Below are 23,364 nucleotides of genomic sequence, written 5' to 3'. Positions count from 1 at the left end.
CATTTTTAAAATTAATATAATTACAAATATTTTAACTGCAATTAAAACAATTAAAAATCAGTTATTTGTTTCAAAATCTGCATATAACAAATGGTATCACAAATTATAGTTATTTTACACACGGTTAATAGTTTTGTGTATATTGCATGATAATAATCTAATTAATAATATAATTTGATTATCACCTTCTCAGACACTCTTAAACTAAAATACAGAGATAAAAATTAGTTAAGTCTTAACAATTAATTAAATTTATTGAAGATGAGAAATTAATAAAGAAAAGGCTTTAAAATTAATACAGACATTTAAAGTTCCAAAGATAAAAACAATATTACTAGTATGCCAATATATCATACAAATAATACTTTGGTTTATATAAAATTGGTTAGTTTTTAATATTAAAATTCTAGTAACTACCAAACAATTAATTATTAATTACATTAAGTACAAATATATTTACAAAGAAAATGTGAAGCAAATGATCACAAATCAATCTTCTTCTGCTACCATTAAGCCCATACTAAGTTTTGGTTGCATAGAGCTCAAGAATGTTTGTTCATCTCCACGAATACTCAAATGGACTTCATCAACCTTTTTGTGACCCATCATCGGTGCTCGTTCCCATTTGGAACCATTGCAATTTTTGCACGAAATCATAGGGAACATTGTCAAACAAGCGATTCTTGAGTTGCAATCATTGCATTTGAAAAATCTTTTAGTAGCATCCATTACACGCAATGCATGTTTTTCAGTTTTACACCATTCGGATGCTGAAAACCAAGTATATTTGCACACCATACAACGTACAGCTTTGCAAGGCACCTTGTACGTATTCATCATTTTGTATTCCATTTTTTCCTTTTTATCCATCTGATCAAAATATTTGTCTTCAGCTTCTTGCTGAGCTGTATCAATAAGGTCTTGGTTCTGAGAAGTAGCTTTCATAAGTTCCAAAAATCTTGATGAAACTTTTTCTTCAACAGCAGCTTTTTTTTCTATGCCTAAATCTAAAACAATATCTTCGGGCAATTTTCTTTTTTTACCACCTTTACTTTTTTCAAATAAATGGGGATTCTCTTTTTGGATTGTCCCATTTGATTTAATAAAATTCAATGCATTAGCTTTGGCACATTTTGAGCGCATGGATCCAAAATTTTTAAGGTTTGATGAGCTACCTAATATGTCTTTGAATGTACACATTTTTGGAATTTCTTTATGATCAATATTCTTTTTTCCTGAACCACTAATTTCATTGGTTTTTAAATCATTAACAAAGTCTTTAATAGCAGTAGCTCGACGATTAGCAATAGTAGCACGAGGTGCGGTGGTAAGAGTTTCAATTGGGCCTAATGTAGGCGTTTTGGTAGATTTCAATCGTTGAAGCTTCACTTGGTCTTCTTTCATTAATTTTGAATGATTAGATTTAGTAGACACAAAACTTTGACCACCATAAAACACCTCATTTTTGCCCAATACCTATCATAATAACAATAATAATAATCACAAACAATGAATAAAACCAATACATTTTAAATATCAAGTAAAACAACAAACTTTATCTCGTAAGCTGTGGGCTGCTGTTGGTCTAGAATTTCCAATATTTGCTCTTTGGCTACAATGCTTGATATATTCTCGTTTTACATGATATGTACAAACATCACAGTTACTAATGTTAACAAACATATCACACTTGTCTCCATTTTTCTTAGTTCCTTTACAAGTTCCATAATCTTTGGATTTACCCCACAACATCACTTGATCACCACTATTAATGGATAATGCTATTTCATCCTTCTTGTCTTTACCATCCATTTCTATTTAAGGAAATAAAATAATAATATATTACAATTAATTGATAATACTCGAAAGTTATAGGACCTAAAATATACAAAATATACCCAAAAAAATCTGAAGTTTCTTAAACATGCAAACAATTTTATTCAAAATCTTTAAAATATTTTATTAATTCTAATTTCTAACTATTTTATTCATTAAAATTGCTGTATTGTTAGTAAATTAGGTATTTTATTTAAAATTGATTTGTTAAATAAATTTAATATTTAAAAGAAAGATCTAATGTGTGGACTGTGGAAAATTGGTTGCAATGTTAATTGTTGAACTGAAAACATATTATCAATATCTAAGTACTAAATAGTATTAATAAAAGTATATTTTCAATATTTGTGTAATTCTATACAAAAATTAAATACTTAAGGCATACAATTTGAAAGGGCACATTTTTTCTGAAACCTACTAAATACATCAAAATATGCATTTAAAATTTTGGATTTTACACGCCATTGTATAGAATAGATTTTTTAACTTGGTATACAATAAATCGAAAGGATATAAAATAATACTCAACTTCTAAGTCTTACTAACCAGGTATACTTGGTTGAAATAGATACTGCAATGATTCAATTAGTATCTTATTACCCACTTTTTACATACTACAGTAGACCCCTCTTTACGGAATATTAGCAAGGGGTTTTGAGTTCTCTTGTTAAAAAGAATTTAGTTTATTGAGTATCAATTTAAATAAATTAATTATTAAGAACTTACAACATGAAACACTAAATTATAATCAAAACAACAAAATGGAATACCTGACGCATTTAACATAAAGATATGATTTATCAATTGTAGAGTAAAACATAATTTGCATTTGAGTCAATGATTAGTTATAAAAATCATTAGTCAATATTGTCTCACCTTTTGGATTTAGTATTCCAACTACAGATCCTATGTCTGTTTTCCACAAGTCAGCATGTGAGCGGCCAAATAAAAATATTGTAACAGTGCTCATTAAACCTGGTTTTAAGTCACTTATTTTCCATATGCTAAAAGTAGAACCTACAAATATAAGAGTATTTAAGTAAAAATTGTAAAAATCAAACCATAAGTAAGGTAGTAAATACCTTTTTGTGAAGTCTTTGGGAGAGATTTGTTTACCAAAACGCCGGCTACAACCCAATCAGAATCGTCTGCAGACTTCAGATGTGTTTTCACTCGGCCAACAGGCACCGGCACTTTACCAATCATTCTGTCTTGAATTGTCTGAGATGACAACAACGGATTGATTATACGTAAACCAAACACAGGGTCTGCTAAGGGATCAAAACCAAATTTCGGTATTTTGGGTATTGACTTCTTCTTTGGTTCACATTTAACTACCTCTTCATCCAAATCAACGATTTTCGACTTCATTGATTTGAAAAAGTCACTAAATGTTCCATTTGCTTTTCCAGAATTTTCAGGCAGTAGACTACCGTTGTCAGTGTTGTCCTTTATAACATCTACAAAAACAGAACGGAACGAGTGATTAAAAACAACATATTACTATAGTAACCCGATACCGTTGAGAATAGGTACCTAAACTAATCGATAGGATGTAATGCACTTACCCTCTTTGGGTTCTATGATTTTTTCTGCAGTTCTCGGATCACCATCAACTTCAGCCTCCAAGAACAGAGCCAAAGCTTTTAGATCATCGTCGTTGGAGTTCATATCGCCGGACATCGCACGCAGACCACTTTTCAAATCGAAGTAAGCAGTACAACGTTAGCTGCAGCTGCTGTGTCAGACGTCAGTAAAAAATCGTAAAAACATGCGCATCACCTATTTACTTAACTTCATATGATAACTAATATTTTGTTAATATACCAACTATCGTGGAACAATGAATAAACTAATTATTACTACCGTTTATCGATAATACCAAAACATATTATTGTATATGATCGTTTTATTATTTTACAGAATTTGATTTTCGATGATACGTACGCATTCGTGTATCAGCTACTTTGTGCAATTTTGGCGCCAAACGCAACGTTGATAGTAGATCGAATGATTCTATGATAATATAGTGACAGTGGCTCCATCTAGCTGAGAGTTTTGGCGGTGGGGCGTTCAAATCGTTACTGTGTTTAGCCTCTGGCGTCTGGCTCGTTAAGGTCACCACCGATTGTTAATCACAGAACAATACAAAACCGCTAAAACAAGAAACACAAAACACGTTATTCTTAGTGATCAGAAACACTACGTCCGCGGCCTCAGCAGACACGAGTAAACAGCTGAAAAAACATACAGTTATAATAATAATATGTATTATTTAACAAGTAAACCAGTTCCAATCAAAATTGATACGCTAATATTGCACGAAAAATTCATTAAAACCCTATATTTTGCCTGTTCTTAGGTAGGTAGTGAAATAAATAAATGACCAATAAAGTAATAATTAAAATGTAGGTACCTTCTGTTTATATAATTCGAAGATCAAGTGACCAGACAGCTCGAGTCGCTGACGACGCTTTTCCTAACATTTAAGTGGTTTCGTAAACGATTCGAATAGATCATAGGTTATACTTTAGAGCGGGGTAGGTAGGATAATTTTAAATTATGTAATTCCTATATAGGCAGGTTAGGTTAGGTAGGTACCACCTACTAGATTGCCAAGTCGACCTTTTGAGACGATAAATCTGTTGAATAATGGCGAATAACTGACATTAAAATATGATGCTCCTCAGACGAAATCTCAAACCACATGTAGTTAGGTAGGTACATACAATATTATAATCCTAACCAGACAATACTTAGATAGGTAGGTAATTGTTACGCATAGACGTATAGTCATTTCACTCATTTATATATAACCAGTGCCCAGTGTATTGGTAAATTTATTTAAGGGTATACGCACTGATAAAATTTGTATGTACCCTAAAAAAAATTTTATCGCTACGCTCCGAAAAACTAACTTCAGTATTTAAATCTTTTTATCATCAAATATTTCATTATGATAAAAGAAACCTTAACTTACAATATGTATTAAATATTTATATTATTATTTACCATACATAATAATATTACCTATAGGTAGAGTATACGGGCATACGGCTAAATTGAATAGTGAATAAAATAATATTATAGATGATATTATTATATTACCTATTAACCTATTGGCTATTACTTACATAGTTATATTATATGTTTTTTTTTCATTAAAATGTATAATAGATAACATTATACCTACTACATTTATTCGAATTAGAATTTAGTAAGCCATATGATACATTGGTACCAAAAGCCAAATAGATTTAACAAGGATTTAACTGAGCATAATATTGTTAATTTTTTATATCTCACATTTTTATTTTTTGAAGTACTCGTTACTTTTGTAGGTTAGGTTACTTTCGTAGTATTCGTCTTTGTTTTCTTAGGTATGGAGCAAAAAAAAATTGTTATTTTTGGGGTGATTTTTGATTCCTTTCGTTTATTGGAACTTATCTTAATTCAAATAATATAAATCTTTAAACATTAACAAACTACATGCGTGTAATTATTGCAAGCTATTGCCAATGATGTTACCACAAAATATTGACCATTCAGTTTTCAAAATGTAAGTAAATTAGGACTTAGGAGTAAGTAATAAGTAATAAAGAATTTCAAAATTAAAACGAACACTAGTGGTCAAGATACACTGTACCTACGGGTTATACATTTTAGTCATTTTACACACTTGTAGTCTCTTAAAAGTTCAATACTTAAATTTTAGAAAATATAAAACTTACTTTTACACAACCATCAACAGTGAGCAGTCGGTCCTTATTGTCAAACGATATTACGATAAACCGTAAACTCGTACGGCAAAATTCCAGAGGGAAAATACCCATTATTGCAATGACAATAAATCTATAAATAATAAATTATTCAAATGGCCCATGCCTGATTAACACTTAATAGCATCAATGGTTACCAAAATGCAAACTTAAAATGCATTACACAGCGTATACAGTACTATCTTTAATAGTCATCAGATATTAATTCATTAATACATCATAACAATTTTTCCCTATGAACTATTAAATAAGTTTTATTTTTATTAAATAAAGTTTTTAATAAGTTTTCTAGTTATTTTAGGAGTGTATACCCGTATAAATGTATAATGATCATTTACATTGGGTATACGCCGAAAATCGAAAATCGGCCGACGGGTTTACGGCGTATACCCGCCTATACGTACCAATGTGTATAATAATAAATAATAATACCCTGTGTATATCCGTACAAAAATAACAGATTTCCCCATTGAAATTAATATGAATGATACCCGAAATAGTCCTAATTTTTTATCGATGTCCATTTATGTCAATTATATTATATAAATATTGAATATTTGAAGAGGTACTTTTAAGGCTATAATTAAAATTATATAATATGATACATATATGTTTTGCAGATGAACCTTAAAATTGTATTAATTGTTAAAATATTTCACATCAAGGCATCAAGTTAATAATCAAGTTGTTGATAGGTTCTAAAAAAAAGAAAAAAATGTATTGTTTAGAAGTTTGGTGAATTTGTTATGTTAATAAATCGCATATAGATATATTAGATATTTTATACCGCACAATGAAGAGCAGGGGGCCTTAACATTTTGAATAAGCCTAGTTCAGCTCAGAATTGATTCTTTAAACATTGAACAACTCTTCCTATAAGTGTAAGTGCAATATCTTATTAGTAGCTCTTTTTGTATATTATCTATTATTTCATGAAATTTAAAATCATTTTTAACTAATAAGTAATAACAATTGGTAAATAATTTGTTTTATGCATGATAGATCATAATAATATATCAGTAGAGGTTTATGATAATATAGGTACATATAATATAATCTACATGGTTATTTACATATTTTTAACAAGTAGGTATCAGTTTTCAATTTAAAATCTGTGTTTCATTATACATTTATATATAATTTAATGATTATATTGGTAATCTTGATCACTCTGGTAGTCTCGTCGTCTCGGACTGCGATATTATAGGTTAATAGGTGGACACTCAGGTAGGAATAATATTTAATTATCCCCGCATATTATTTTCCACGTGCAGCACATTTTAATAATTATTGGACTTTTTAAATGTACCTGTGTAGAGTAATATCATATATGTATTCATTTTTGATATCACACGTGATTATTCTATCTAAATAATTGAAATACAAATAAAAAAATAATAAGCTTGCGTTTCATAATAGGTACATAATATTATTTTAGACCTTAATACCTATTATACCTACTTTAATGGCAAACGTAGTACTATAAGATTTGTGCTTATTATCTAATATTTATTTTCGTTATTATAGGTATAGGGTGTCTCACCGTGTTGTCCTTGTTAATTTATTAGTTTATTAATACATTTTATATTTTTACGGAAATAGAAAGTTACTAATCGCTTTCATTATAATATTATTACTCATATAATAATTTTTTGTTTACTTTGTTTCTTTGTCGTACCCGCGTATTGGGTTGTTATTCTGTCTTATACAAAACATAACATAGGTAACGTGGAAATCTGTGAATCGAATTCTTTCTATAGCTCATTTAAAGTTAATTTAAGATCAAACATTGACAGATTATTGAATTTGTAGGAGAGAATGTAGTCTGTGCTCGAGCAAATAGTTCTTTGTCATATATTTCTTTTCAAAATTAATTACATGAATTTAAAATTTAAAAATATTATGGTACTTATAAACCATAATAAAATAAAAATATGAAAAAAACTCATAGCTCGAGTAAACAGTTCATATTCTTCTCAAACTCAATTATACGTAAATTTGCTACAATATTAACCTGTACTTTATCTCTAGTATTAACTATTAGCTTTAGCTATAGTAAAAATCCAGTGTGTAGATTTGTTATGTTACTCGTGTAAAAAGCAGAGACAACAGTCAACAGTACGATACAACACCTGCTGGTACGACGACCAATTAAGCTTAATATAAACAAATTACAATATTTGGTTTTGCTTTTCTTAAGTGTCTGGGGTGTTCAATTTTCAAAGCTAAATATTATGCTAATTTTTGAAATGTTGAATAACGCATTTTTATTGAGTATTTAAATGAGTATAGTTTGTTGAGTTGGGCAGGGAGTGAGTACCTATACAGTATACTGGGCAACCAGTGTACAACTCCTATATAGGTAAGTGCATTACTTTGTTGAAAATAGAACAATTTATTTTATTTTCATTTATTATTTAAGAAAATAATAGGCATCACTTAACATGTCAAAGAGTAGGTACTGCTATAATAATATTTTTTACCTTTTTCAACCTTACAATAGGTAATTATTGTTGAGTTTTCTGTTTTATTGTCTTCCATTTCGGTTGAAAAATTGTACTACAACTGCATCTATAAAGAGTAATATATGGTATAATATAGTAAATATTATATTCGTGATGTGATGTATTCATACTATCGTATTTATTATGGTTGTTTTTTAAATTAATAAGAAAACTTTAAACAGTTGACCTCGCATAAAATTAGTAGGTAGATGTGAGTTCAAACTGTTTGACATGTTATGTGGATTCAAAAATTGAAGTGTTATAATAAGGTGCAGAAAATGTCGGTACAAATAAAAAATAATACGGCGTTTTATTTTACTTTGAATAATAATATTTTGTATAAATGCTTAATGTAATTGTTTATGTGAAGGTTTTTAATTTAACATATTTTATAAAACTCCTTTTTATAATTTGTAATTAAAAGCTAAAGGCTTTGTAATTTAATTTGAGTTGGATTTAAATTTAATTATAAAAATAGACAGATAGATCATCTAGGTATTTATTTATTAAACGGTAATTTCACTAAATTCACCTGGAAGTACCTATAATAATAATTTATTATTATTATTATTATTATTGTTATTGTTTAATGTTCCTCGGATTCACCCCACCTGTGACATTATACAGTTCAGTTTTCTGTTTTTTGGATGGGCTTGAAACTATTTTAAATTTCGTTTTATACATTTCAAATCAAATTTTATTTTGTTGCAATAAAAACATATTATTATTATTACTATTATTATTATACGATAATTTGTTTGTAATTATCATTAGCTATTATAGGTACACAATTGAATCATTATAGTCAGTCATAGTATAATATATATTTAGTAAATACGATTTAATTCCATTAAACATTATTTGTTTAACTTCTGCCGATTATCTATAAGTGCATCATATTATATTCAGTCATTCAGACATTGACCAATCAGTAAACAAATAATGGTTAATTAATCAATTTTAGTATTTTTCATATTTTTTATTTTATACTAATGAGACGTAGCCTACATTGCCATATTATAGTTATAGATTAATACAATTTAATAAGATTAATTCACATTGGGTCAATTGGATATTCAACATTATGTAGAATGTAGATAGTAGGTACCCAATATTCCTTTATAGGTATAGAGAATAAATTAAACAAAGGTGGGAAAGTTGTACCATAAACTACGATTTGCTGTACTTTAGGTGTCGTGTGGTTGACAGGCCACAGCTGTAATCCAGTGAGTATTGGATGTTTTCAATTTTATTTAAAATGACTATAAAAAACACTGTGTTTATATATATTTAGATTCTTTGGTTACAGTATGAACTACTTATGAGAAACTATGTATTAAATTGCCAATCCTTAGCCACAAAATTTGAACATATTGTACATTTTTAACTTCAAAATTATTCGCTAATTTTGTTGATTTTGACGAATTTTTCAAAATGTAAACTTTTAATACTTAAAAAATTGAGCCTATTTGTTCTTAATAATTTTTAAATTTCCGTCATAACAAATTATTAAAAGACCTTGTATTAAAATTTAAAATTTCTTAATTAAACTCTTAACAATTTTGATTGAAAATTGTATTATGTATAAAAAATGGTAAAATAAACATTTGGTGAACATGTAAAGTACCTACCTATGGTTATCCATGCGTTGTTAAATTACAACAAAATATTAAAAATCAAGTGAGGAGAAATAGTATTGACGGGTTAATTTCCAATGTCCAAACAATAATGAACTTCAGACATTCACAAAAAATGATTATGGATTTACACTCAACTTGTTTATTTAATTACACTAAGAACAACTTATGAAGCATCTTGTTATCGACAATAATTTATAAAATACTAAAAAAGAATCAGAAATTTCTAATGTGCTTACATAATAGTTTAAAAAGAGCAGAAATATTTTTAAAACGTTATCATTGTAGGGGGAATGGCCTTTTAAATAATTGGTGGTAATATAAAGTGTCTACGGTTATTTTTTTTGAGTTATACCAAAAAGCAAAATTGATTTTCAAAAATTAATACAAACTAGGCAAGTACTTATATTTACTGCAAGGAATTAATAAACTGTTACGTCAGCCCAAATATAATATAATATGATCCATTTTGACACACTCTTTCAAAAAAAAATTCAGTTGACCACATAACCACATATTACAGGAAAAAATGCAAAAACACATTTTAGTTTATGTTGCATAACGCATTGACTAAAACATATTTGGGCTCTAACTTCTAAAGAGGGACTAAGGATTTCTCTATAGGCTCAGAGCCCCACGTCGCCATTTTGCGCCTATGCTGATGGATCCGTGCGTAACTTCAATTAAAATAATATAATTTAGGAATCATATTTATAATCACATTGGTTTAATAGTCACTACAAATACCTTCTAATTTATATTAAGTATTCAATAGATAGGTATATAAAATATAAATACGACATTTATATCTACACTAATTATATAGGTACCGATATATAATCATCTTTATGCTTGATTTCTGTGTTGCTGAGTAATCCTCACATTTGCTTCAATACCTACACTGCCAAACATGTGGTAAAAAAATCATTTAATCTCAGCAGACAATAATTAATTTTTGAAAGAAAAAAAGTCATTATGACGTACTACCATCTCATTGTTGCACGTGTTTCGTTGAGACTCAAAACGGTTACCGTGAGAGTGCATATTACGCTGAAACGATATGTGATTTGGTGAGCAAATTATGTACATCTTACACGCTAACACCGAAACAATATTTAGACCGTTGATGAATCAAGATTTGTTTTCTAATTTGGTTTAATGGATATACGGATACGGTGTACTTAAACCAGCATTGTGTTGCACGGCTGTAATGAGTTTTTTTCAAATACAATCTTTTTCCTCTGTCCCTGTTGCGCATTTTACAATAATATTATAATAAATAATAATATAATACTGCACATTACACGCTATATATACATGTATAATAATACGCACTATGTAGGTATAGTGTATGTACGGTAAACCTATTGTTCCCCACCCTATCCTCCTCAGTCCTCGTCACTATGTATACAGACCTCGACGTCTCGCGTATTATTTATCTGTAGGACCGTTGACAACATAAAGTGCTCAGCTATTTTACATATATATACACACACGGAGCCGTATAAGAATAAAAAAATATCGTTTATTATTTTTTTTTCGATCGTATATACATAATATGTGGTACCTACGTTACAGTCGGGACGCGAGAACGAACTGTCCCATTCACCAGCGAGAGAACAACTGGCGTGGCGTGGGGAGCTAAAAGAACTCATCGTCCAATTCAAATTTGTGCATTGTTTATAATAATTTTTTTTTTGTTTCCCACACACCCGTCCGTGTACACATAGATCAGTTTGGGCGAAAAAAAAAATTATGATTCAGCTGCTTGCAGATTCTCTGCCTGCACCGCGGCGGTGTGGGTTTTTTTTTCGGAGTTGAATTTTTTTTTCTGTATACAAATATACAATATTATGTAGGTACAGTGCAGTGCATGGGATCAATATTATAATAATATGAATATATGATAGGAGTTTTTTTCAAACAATTTTTTTCGCGTCCAGAATTAACGAATCCTTTCAATTAAACCGGATTTTACTTGCTATAAAATAAAATCTGCTACTGCACCTTTCAAACTCCGAACAGGATGTTTCAAAGAATACACGTTATATTATACGAACACCATTTGATTTATTATATTATAAAGTAAATATCAAACCGGAAAGGGAAATTCTGTACACGCACCAAGAAACACACGCATGTAAACAATAAATATAAAATATTATTATACGTATACATGTAGGTATATACAGTTATCCAAATACAATAAATAAATTATTATTTATTATAATAACCTTTTTTTTCAAAATTAATCTAAAAAATCTTTTGTTTGATGAAAATGTAATCAACATACCCAATACCTACGTATATACCAACTCTATAGGTATTATAGATGTATTACTCTATATACTTATAATTATCATATATAGGCACCTACAACCTACACAGGCATGCACTATTCTGATCAATCAAATTGACGGACACATGATGTACAATATACCAGGTTTGGTAAGGTACTGTGGTTAGGTTATGTCTGACCTTTTATTTGATTGCCTTGATGGTTGATTTACATTTCAATATAGTATAATAAATATCTGTTAAAATAATATGCTTAGTAAAGCCACCAGCTATTAGTGATATATTGTATCAAATGATGTGTCTAAATAAATAAAACTAATTATTAGTTTTATTTACTTACCTATATATGAAATCAATCTTATTTTTTTCATTGCCCGAGTAAAATCTTATAAAAATTTGAACTAAAAAAATCATTACAGAATTTTATTTTGAACAATTTTTTTATACTCAATTTTACAAAACATGCAATTATTATACACATTTTATTTTATGAATATATTTTACATATTATTCAACGTATCTTTATTAAATAAATGAAAGCATTAATAGCACCTGTACATAAGTACGCTGTATTGTGGTCTATGGATAATATTAGCTATTTATCAGTTATAAATTATTAGTATTTAAAGTTTATAATATGATAACATTTTGTGCTGTACTTCTGTGCCAGTGCCACTCTACTTTCTGTCATAAATACTAAATTCTTATTTAATTAACTACTCGTAATTCGATTTTTATGTATTGAAAATTGAAGTACTTCAAATAATATTCGATTTCGAAATATGAAATTAAAAGATACCTATATGGAGATGTTATAGAATGTTGTTTTTCAAAAAGTAAAAACATCAAAAATTATATCAATGACAACTGTAACAATTTTTTTTTCATCAAAATTATTGCCTCACATAGAATTATGAAAAAATAATGTTTAAAAAAAGGCCAAAACTTTTTGAAATAATAACTTAAGGAACATTTGGACGGATCATTTTGGATATTCATCAATTCATCAAAAGTGAACCTTCTGAGAGTTCTATAATAATTATATTTATTAAAATTGGTATTCCTATTCAAAACATATTTTAGATCCATTCACTTTTGAAGGAATAGAACTCCCACAGGACACACGAATTCCTCAAGACAAGATCCTACCTATATCAATCAAATATAATGAATCTACACATTTGTTTATAATCCCTAATTATTACTTAGCCGTATAAAAGTGTTGTATGAACAAAATATATTTAGCATAATAAGTATAATAACATTGGAAATATTTTTAAATCATGTTAATTTTGAATATTTTGTTTATTGTAAAACGATAGAAATAATTTCATATAGGTACTATATGTTTAGAAAATATTAAGACCGAAAAAATCTTAAATAAGTTGTATTCTGTTTGTGCAAAGAATAAATTGTATGGAGATTTTTCATAAGATATTTTTTTCAAGTATTAGTATATAATATTATAGTGAAAACTCTGCATTTTTTTTTGTAAGAAAGAGGTTTGTGCCAGAGTTAACATGCAAAAAATGTAGGTACATTCGATGAGTAGATAGGTACAAATTAAATTGAATGTTTCTACCGAAATTGTGATTAGATATTATATTTGTGTGTATTAGTATACATTTGTATAATCGGTAGCTAAAATGTAAAAAGAAAGCCAAGGATTATCAAAAAATTGAACTAATTTGTCTCTTATTTATACCTAATAAAGTGGCAGCATTGTTAAAATGTATAATATTACACCTATAATCATAATTACAAAGTCCTTTATATTATAGGTACCTACCTTACGTCTTTAATATGTTATAAAGCTGTGAAAAATATAATTGGTAATTAATGTGAATATTATACCTGTGCGGCTAAGCCTAGTCTAGTATGTATCCCGTAGTTCATGTTTATTTCTATATACATGATGTCGTATACCTAATAATATATTATTATTATACACCGTCTAACAGATGCAAATAGATCAATTTTTTTATGTAAAAAAACAATAATTCTTATCGTTTTTTGACTATTTGTATACACCTATCAGAAACACCGTTTCACAAAAACAAAATTTGTAATAATTATAATTGTTTAGTTTAATCTTAATGGTTACACTGAGTTCTCCCTATTTTCCCCAATACACCGTCTTATACGCATTGTTATTATACACTGCTGCAGAACTAATCAGTAATCAGCGCACTGGGTACTTATGAGTTATTTTCTACAATTATTTTTATAGGCAATGCAATAACACACGTAGTTACAGCTGTATCATAGTATAAATTATAAAGCATCTTCACACGATAATCGTATAATATAAATAATAGTATTCAAGACAGCAACGCATATGTGCTGTACGACTGATGAAAAATAATATGATATTAAACCAATTATGTTCACCATAATCTGCATAACAGAGAATCAAAGGAAAAGTTTTATTAAGAATTCACTAGGAATATTATAATATACTATATAGGTATAGGGTCAAATTATGATGTTTTCTTTAAAAACATTTTTTTTGAGACCATTCTGTAAATGCATAGATACAATAAGTAAAACAACAAACCACACATCAACATATAACATTAAATGGTTGGTGGGAAAATTATGTTTATTAAATGAATCACATTATAATTCTGTCTTAATATGGAAAATATTATGTATTATAGTATACAATCGACAAACTACGGCTTTGAAAATATTGTTATGGTATATAGTAGGTAAATACTACCCATACAATATTTGGACGATTCCCCTTCGGAGGTAAGGGAAGGGTTGGGGGCGGCAGAAACCAGCGCTTATCGATACGGAAAAACCCGTCAGCGGTGGTTACCGGAGCAGGGAACGCGTAAACCGTTTTCGTCGATAAAAAAAATCTCCCAGTCGGCCCCGCGTAGTTTATATATATCTAATACCCACAGACACACACACACACACAGACACACACACACACACACACACACACACACACACACACACACACACACACACACACACACACACACACACACACACACACACATATATATACACCCAACGGCGCGGTTTGCCATTGTTTGGGGGGAAAAAAGGCGGACCACGCGTGTGGGGTCCTCGGCATCGGTGGCGTCGACGGTGGAGGTTTGATCGATAATGCGAACACACGAGGGGAAAAAAAAGCTCGTGCGGGTGCGTGTGCGTATTATGTATATAAATGTATACATATTCGAATATACGATATACCTATGCAGTGTGCATATATACGGTGTACATTATATACATTATACAAGTTTACACGACATACGTCGGGCGTGAGGAGGGAGAGAGAAAAAAAAGAAAAAGAGAAAGGAAGAGAAAAGTGTGCGTGAGAGAGATAGAGAGAGACGGAGAAAAACCGAGAAAGAACTGCAAAATATGGCTGGCCCGGCGAGACCGCGAGGGTTGTGCGGGGTTGATGTTGGTGGTGGTGGTGGTGGTGGCGGCGGCGGCGGCGGCGGAGTCAATGTCGTCATCGCGTTATTCGGGAGCTCGAGTGTGTGTGTGTGTGTGCGTGTGTGTGTATAGTACATATACGATTGTGTATATGTGTGTGAGTGAACTCGAGGGAGGATGCACGCAGTGTGTATATATAAAGGGTGTGCGAGTGTACACGTGGTGTGTGTGGGGGCGGAGGCGACGGAGTGTCCCACAGAAGGACGACGAGAGGGTAGAAGAAAAAAAAAAAAGAAAAATATAGAGGAAAAAATATACGACCGTCGGCTAATGCAAATGTGAAGTTTTCCCGGGGTTTTCTTATCGTTATAGGTCGTTCTCCCGTTGCCACTGCTCCCACCTACTCCATGTGTTTTCCCTTCTGTCTTTCTCACTGTGTCTCTCTGTATATCTCAACGTCCTCGGAGCCACGCCTGCGCAGTGGGATGCCATATACGATGCGTGTATATATAATATTGTAGCGGGGCTTTCGGGCTTTTTTTTTTCTCGGTTACCCGCTCTCACCCTCATCTCATCTCGCGGCCAGTCGTTACAAAGGAGCAACTATACAGAATGAGAGAGAGAGAAGGAGTGAGAGACGGCACGGGACATGGAATATACATATATTATTATATACATTATGCACACATATATAAACATTATAAACAGTATTTTTTTCTTCGTACTCTTTTTTTCCCCGTTTCTTAACATGTAATATTTACACTATTGATATACATTACAAACGTATCATAAAATCATGTTTTTCCAGCATTATACCACGCGCGAGCGCTCTTACTCAACCACTCGACGACGAGAATCGTCTTTCGCTTATCTCGGTAGGCCACGCCAATCCATTTCGCTTGGTTTCTTGGTGCGCTCATCCACTGCCACCGCCTTAGTTTTTTTGATTCAGTATTGGCGCAGGAAAACGGGAAATATCGGTGGGCTACCCTGGTATATACCTGTATAGGTTACTTTTATGTAGGCACTGCTCACATTTGTTATATTATTATTATTATTATTATTATTACTATACCTACTTCGTGGTGACATAAATTCTATCCCTGCGATATGAAGTCGTTTAGCCGTATCTGAACGACTTAATCCCTATCCAAACATTCGAGGTACCCCGAATCGTCGTTTTATTCATATTATTGTACCCAGAAATCTCCGAAACAAATGTATTTGTGACCAATTACTAATATCACATATGCACTATCCAATAGTTCCAATATCGTAATTCTTAATTTTAATATCGTGTTCTTAACGGGAGAAGAGCATTTAGTAAACGTAAACCTGATTTGTTTCATACACCTAATTATATTTTAAAACATTTTAAGCCACCGTCGAAAATTATAATAATCAGTAATCGCTAACTATATTTTTTAGTCATAACTACATTAATTATTGTACACGTAGCCACGTAGGTATAAACTCGATTGGAGATATTTCACTTTTTTATATTCATACTAGAAAAATAATTTCTTTTGCAACTGACTGCCTCAAATAAAGTACTTAGCCTAATTGAATACACTATATCCTTATGACTATTTTTATTTTTATTTATTATTTATTAAATACATGGATGCGACCCATAATATAGCATAACAATACACGCAATATTAATTTGAATATAATGAGAAAAGCTAAAACTAAAATATATTTTATAAAATTTTACTAGATTCGAAATCGTTCAACATATTTAGATTATAGAGTCAGAAATTAATTGTATTATTTACTAGATAAAAACGCATAAAAAAAAATACATTAAAATGTCATGTAAATTATTTAAACAAATACAAATTACAAAACTAACGGCTATCGTACTATCGTTTAAATAATTGTATAATATTGAAAGGAGTTATATTTAGGCTTAAATAAAAAAACTAAATGCCACTGTTAAAAAGTATTTAAGCTTTTTAAAGTGTTATTATTTTGTACGTTTTAAAACGTTCAATCCACACACTTTTTTTATTTTTAATTCTTAAATTTAAAACACAATCAAAACTCAAAACTTTCTTAGTTTGTTTACATTAACGAGTTTGATATATCTTTATATTATATTATCATTGGTTATTTATTATGTCTCAAAGATTATCTGCGATGTTATAAAGTTATTTAATATTATATAAATATTTTTATTTTTTTGTATTAAAATTAAACTTTTCTGTGTATCTTAATCTTTAATTTACGGATGGGCAAATATATACAAATAAGAAACTCAGCAAAGTTTAAACAATTTGGGGTTCTAAGCCTTAAAAAAAAAAGAAATTGTAAGAGTTTCTAACCGAAAGTAATGTACACATTTTAGTGTTAACACAAAAATAACAAAACTATTTTGAAAATTATATCATGTTTAGAAAGTTATTATATAAATAGGAATTTGATGGAATTTTCAAGTCTCTAAGGATAAGAAAAAAAACCGTGGAAAACCAACATCGCTCTGCTCAGAATCTTAAATTAATAAAATCTTTCTATGAAAAACTGAACAGTTTTTAATTCAATATAATATTTAATAAATAATAAAAATAATATTTACATACAATTAGTAAGTATATATTATAGTCTTATAGGCAACAGTTATCTATCAGTGGCGTATCAAGGGAGCGGCTAAGGTCTAAATGTATTACCTTTCATTGTTTGAGATGCACTTTTTTTGGGACGCAAGTATATAGTTAGGTAACTTACCTTATACTTTATACTTTGCAACCATTTCAACAACGATATTGCGATCAGAGTTTATGCCGTATGGTATCGTGTGGAAATAATTATCACAATGGGTATTGGCTAATTTAATTTTAAGTTTCTGTTGTTATTAATTATTAATTACGATTAATTTACCAAACGATATTATTTTGACACATATTATTATTATTAATAGTAATAAGAATAGAAACATTTTAGTTACATTAAGCTCGACAATTTTACATCTCATTATTTTGATCTGACGACCAACCATAGGAGACCAATTTATCTGACGACATATTTACTCAATTATTAATTCTATGAAATTGCAGGCGAACAATTTCATTCCATCAATTGACTGTATCCCTAAAGTAACTCAAATAGCTCTGTGTGCCTATGTATATTGGTTCGTTTGAAAGTTGTGCTGATAAATTTTTATACAATCTCCGAAAATAAAAGCTTTTACATAGGCGCAAAACACTCTTTCCCGCTACCACAGCAGCCACTACCACGCTGCTTTCATTCGCCATCGTAATTTTCCTATCTCTGGTCGATTCCCAACTTCTTTAGTTCTTTGTGCCATTAATTCTCATTTCGGAGAACCAACAACGCCTGCACACGTCCCCGTCCGCCACGACTTATCCACCTGATCGCAAAATTACGTTCAGTATAGAAGGAGCACTGTGGAGTGTGGGTGTATATATACATGTTTATTATATAATATACATCAGTTGTAATGGTATTATAGCCTATATAGGTACGGTATATTCCGACCTGCACACTATTCGCTCCAAGTCGTCTCAACCTACACACACCCACCCTCAGCATGCCGGGCCGAAACACGCCACACGCATCTCCCCATCCCCCCGACACCCCTTCCTACCATCACAACAGTACCTACCTCCCCTACCCTCTCAATAGCCGTCGCACTTTTCCCGTCCCTAATGGTGGTGCCCCGGTAGATCTCATAAATATTTCCATTAAACTGAGTGAAATTGGTTTTTTCGCAATAACGCCAGCGCCCGTATATATATTTTATATATTTATTTATTATACGCGAACGAAATGCAAGACGAGATGCGATGGTCGTATATATAACGACGCAGGGCATGCATTCAAAATGAGATGCAGACGGAGGGAAAGATAAAAAATCGAAAGCATTGTACGCGGTGGTTATATTATTATCGCCGACCGTTTTAAATCTACCCCCGTACACTATCCTAACTGTGGTTTGGCGAGAAGGGCTGGATAGGCGGTTTTTTGGTGTTTAACTCAGGCCTATACATTTATATATACATATATATTTTTTTTGGCTATATTTATTATTTAATATATTATTTATACACTTTAAGCGTGATCGTGATGTATTAGATCAGCGGTGGCGTTGAGATAGAGTGAGGAATGAATTTCGTAAACGTTCTTGGTATATATTTTCTTTTTGTAATTTTTTCAGAATATAATAATATTTTTATTTGGTATAATATTTTAGTATATATGTTACAGGGAATGTGGAATACTGGGCAATGTGGCCCTGTCCGGGTAATGTAAGCTACAAATTTTTTTTAACCAACTAATATTATTTTTTATTATTATTACCTATTTATAGTATTGATTTTTTTTAAAACAATCATTATTAATTTTATTTATGTATCATAATATAATACTATGAATTTTTTGAAACACTGTGTATAAATCTATTTTTGTTACTTATCGTACTGCCTATTTAAAAACCAAATGTAGAAAAGCATATAGGCTATGTAATTCCAAGTGCTATGCTTCTAAATCTTGTTCAAATAAATAGGTAATAATAAAATTATAATTTATTTTAAAAATAAAATGATAATACTTGTTAATTTTTTTTTGTTATTCCATCAAAATATTTGTAATATTATGGTGCACGAATAAAGTTAATAATGATTGTCTTAAAAAAAAATCAATACTATAAATAGTTAATGATTATAATATATAATAATAATAAAAAATAATATTAGTGAGTTAAAAAAAAAATTTGCGGTTTACATTGCTCGTAACATATATAATAATAGGCATATGTATATCATAAGCACTTTGAAACCCTTGCCACGCTTTTCAAAAGCTAATATAATATTTCGAATGCACCTAGATTTATGTATAGAGGTACCTAAATAATATTAGTATTTTCCTGCCTTAGTTCCAAGGTCCTGCAGTGAATAGAACATTGTCGTAAATATAATAATAATCGATAACCAGCTGAGAAGTTATGTATATTATTCTATTTTATATAGTAAGGACTTGAGAGCCAGTATTATTTTTATTTAAAAATTAGCAAAGTAATCGAAATTATTTACATACCTACAGTTTATAATTAAATAACAAGTTTATGACTTAAATTCCTTTCTTAGTAATAAAAAAATAACAACATTTTACTAAAAATATTTTGTTTTTATAAAATAAATATGTAGAAATAATATGTGTACCTATATATTAATGGCAGCATTTTTGTTATCATTTTATGAGAAATATCCCATGTTCATTTTCACAAATATTTTCTTAAATTATTTTTTTTTCTGTCTTAATGAATGGTACATTATAGGTTAGTTGTCACGTGGGTGGGTAACTGTAACGGATGTGTTAAATTTGTATTTAATTATGTAACATCATTGTATTTGTACACCAGATACCTAAGAAAAACGATTATCAGCGAAGACGTTTTGTCAGCGAGGCAACCTATATTCTTATAATTTATGATATTTTTATATTATTAAAGAAATTTATTTTACTATTGGACGTTATTAGTAATACAGTAAGTCGAATCAATTCTTGAAAAAATTGCATATGAAAAGTGTCTATAAATATAGTAACTTTTAAAGTTTCAAGTACCAATGAATTTTATTTTTAAATTACAACGAAATAGCTACGATTTTTATTGTTTGTTTGAATATCTAATTTCGTACAAATTTTAACTTAAAATATCTATAAAAAACAGTGTTTTTCCTAATTTAGATCTAAATAAACAAAATCAATTTTGATAAAAACCCGATTTTTCTTAATTTTTTTTTGGTTTTACTTTACTCTTTTGAAAACTACTGAAAAATGTTTACTTTTGATTATAACTCCCTCTTAAAGTACTTAATTAAATTCACTTTCCTACCAGAATAGATGCTAAAGTAGAAAATCAAAACATCTTTACTGCCCCAAAAGGTGATGACGGTGAGGAAAAACAAATAAATCATTTAAAACTGTAAAGTAAATACATTTATAGCTCCGCCCAGAATCTAAAAACTGTTAATATAAATATTTTACACCCATAATGCACAAAAAAGAAGAGCTAGTTATCGGTGTGGTCAAAGATTTAAAAATAAATGTCCAACAGGTTGATAAAAATATGAAAATGAGCCTTTCCCAAATGTTTGTCGCTAAACGGTGGATTCCCCGACGTAAAAAAACACTTTTAAAACTTTAAATGAACTGATGAAAAAAATAATAAAACTCGTCTGGTTGCTCGGTTCGTTAATTATTATTTTACCCAGAAATAAATTGAGGTTATTCACTCCCCACTCTGCATCCCCGTGACAAGTATCGTTGGTCCCTTATTCTCAATTACTTTTTTTTTATTACTTTATTTCTTTTTTTCTTTCTCTTCGTAAGTTTATTAATGAAACCTACCCTAATGATGAACGGATTAAGCACTGTCTCGTATTTTTGTTAAGCAAGTTTTCACCCTCTGTATAAGCGTTTCCACCATGGTTCTATAGTGCCAACGATTTTCTTCGTAAAAGATAATTATAATCACCACTGTTTATATTATTTGCTTTTATTTACAATTGTTTAACAACGAACCTTATGTTATTATTTTTAAAATATTTTACTGAAAATAATATTATTACGAGATAAATAAATAAAGACAAATTAACAACAACAATTATATAATATTAAACATAATTTCAAAAACCATATAAAATACTATTTTTCATCAAAAACTGATTTTAATAGTACAGTCAAAATAATGTGCGTTAATAGTTTATTAGTGTATCAACGTCTTTTATGATTTGATTATAATAGTGATGCGATTATGTTAAAAGTAGTTACAAGTAAATTTAAAGTTGAAACACTTGAAACAGCAATACTTTAAAACGACAAACAATATTTATATACGAACATACGTAGCGCTACTGCTACTCTTGTGTGATAAAAGTCTTTTTAAAAAATAAAAAAATAATAATAATAATTAACGATAATATTTTATTCGTAATTTAATACATATATATAATATATATATTATATCATTATCATACTTGAAAGTTGTAAATTATAATACTACGAAACAGTAGTACTTTTGTTTATATATACATTATACAACTGCAGCGGGGTTGAAGCTAGGACAGCTGGGGACTATACATAATAATATATATATTATTATTAATACGTATGATATGTATAGGTAACAATATCTAAGTGTTATTGTAAGACGGGTATGGGGCTCTCAACCACAGAATTCTAAAATTGTTTAATCCAGTTAAAAGCACTACGCCACCGACGCGGTATGTCGGGTTTTGCGGAAAAAATTTCTACGAAACAGTGGCTGCAGCAATAGCAACAGCAACAAACGCTTTTAGCTTATTGAACTGAAACTTGAGTTATTACGTTTTTTTTTTTGCGCCCCCTCGTCATGTTTTTTTTTTATATATATACACATTCATAAATTTGAGGAGAGGGAAGAAAGAAAACTTACATGTATAGTTATTGGCCCGAAAATGGCTTCGGTTAACGTTTCCAAGGAGACCACGACGTGCAAGCGCCTCCGTCGTTCCGCCTGCGACTGACGCTCACCCGCCCGCCCAACGCACTACCACTCATGTCAATTTCGTGCCGTTTGCGCTTCATTTCTTTCCACCACTACACGGCTGTTCGGGGCTCCAAGAATATTTCCATAATACCAATGGCTATAAAAAGAGAAGAAAAATATTACCCGCTGGAAAGAACATTCGTTTCCATCAACGTGACACTGCAGCGCGTTGCATATTATTATATATTATGATATTCTCTACGAAAAATATCCCATCAGATATGAATTAAAATGAATGTAAAAGTTAATTTAAATTAAATAAATAATGTTTTCTCAGACGTTGGAAGTTAATAAGTCTTCTGACGCTGAAAAAATTGTTAAACGTACACATATACAAATTTTAATACTATATTATTTTA

At 30.0% G+C, this 23,364-nt stretch overlaps 1 protein-coding gene across 2 annotated transcripts; it reads right to left on the bottom strand.

Annotated features, from left to right (window-relative positions):
• Nucleotides 1–370: 370 nt before the first annotated feature.
• Nucleotides 371–23,102, bottom strand: LOC111027758 (protein MCM10 homolog). 2 transcript variants are annotated; one of them, XM_022306173.1, is made up of 6 exons: nt 22,892–23,102; nt 3,405–3,992; nt 2,919–3,296; nt 2,713–2,853; nt 1,555–1,814; nt 371–1,476 (listed from the first exon to the last, which is right to left on the bottom strand). In XM_022306173.1, exons 2-6 carry the CDS (start codon nt 3,517–3,519, stop codon nt 490–492), a joined length of 1,881 nt encoding a protein of 626 aa, XP_022161865.1. In that variant the 5' UTR covers nt 3,520–3,992; nt 22,892–23,102; the 3' UTR covers nt 371–489. The 2 variants fall into 2 exon arrangements, with proteins under 2 accessions (XP_022161865.1, XP_022161866.1); XM_022306174.1 differs by lacking the exon at nt 22,892–23,102 and adding an exon at nt 5,568–5,668.
• Between the last annotated feature and the right edge of the window lie 262 nt (nt 23,103–23,364).

This window comes from Myzus persicae, unplaced genomic scaffold (assembly GCF_001856785.1).
Source record: "Myzus persicae strain clone G006 unplaced genomic scaffold, MPER_G0061.0, whole genome shotgun sequence".
Taxonomy (NCBI): domain Eukaryota; kingdom Metazoa; phylum Arthropoda; class Insecta; order Hemiptera; family Aphididae; genus Myzus; species Myzus persicae.
Note: the sequence above shows the minus strand (reverse complement) of the source record. Positions and strands in the feature narration are given on the sequence as shown.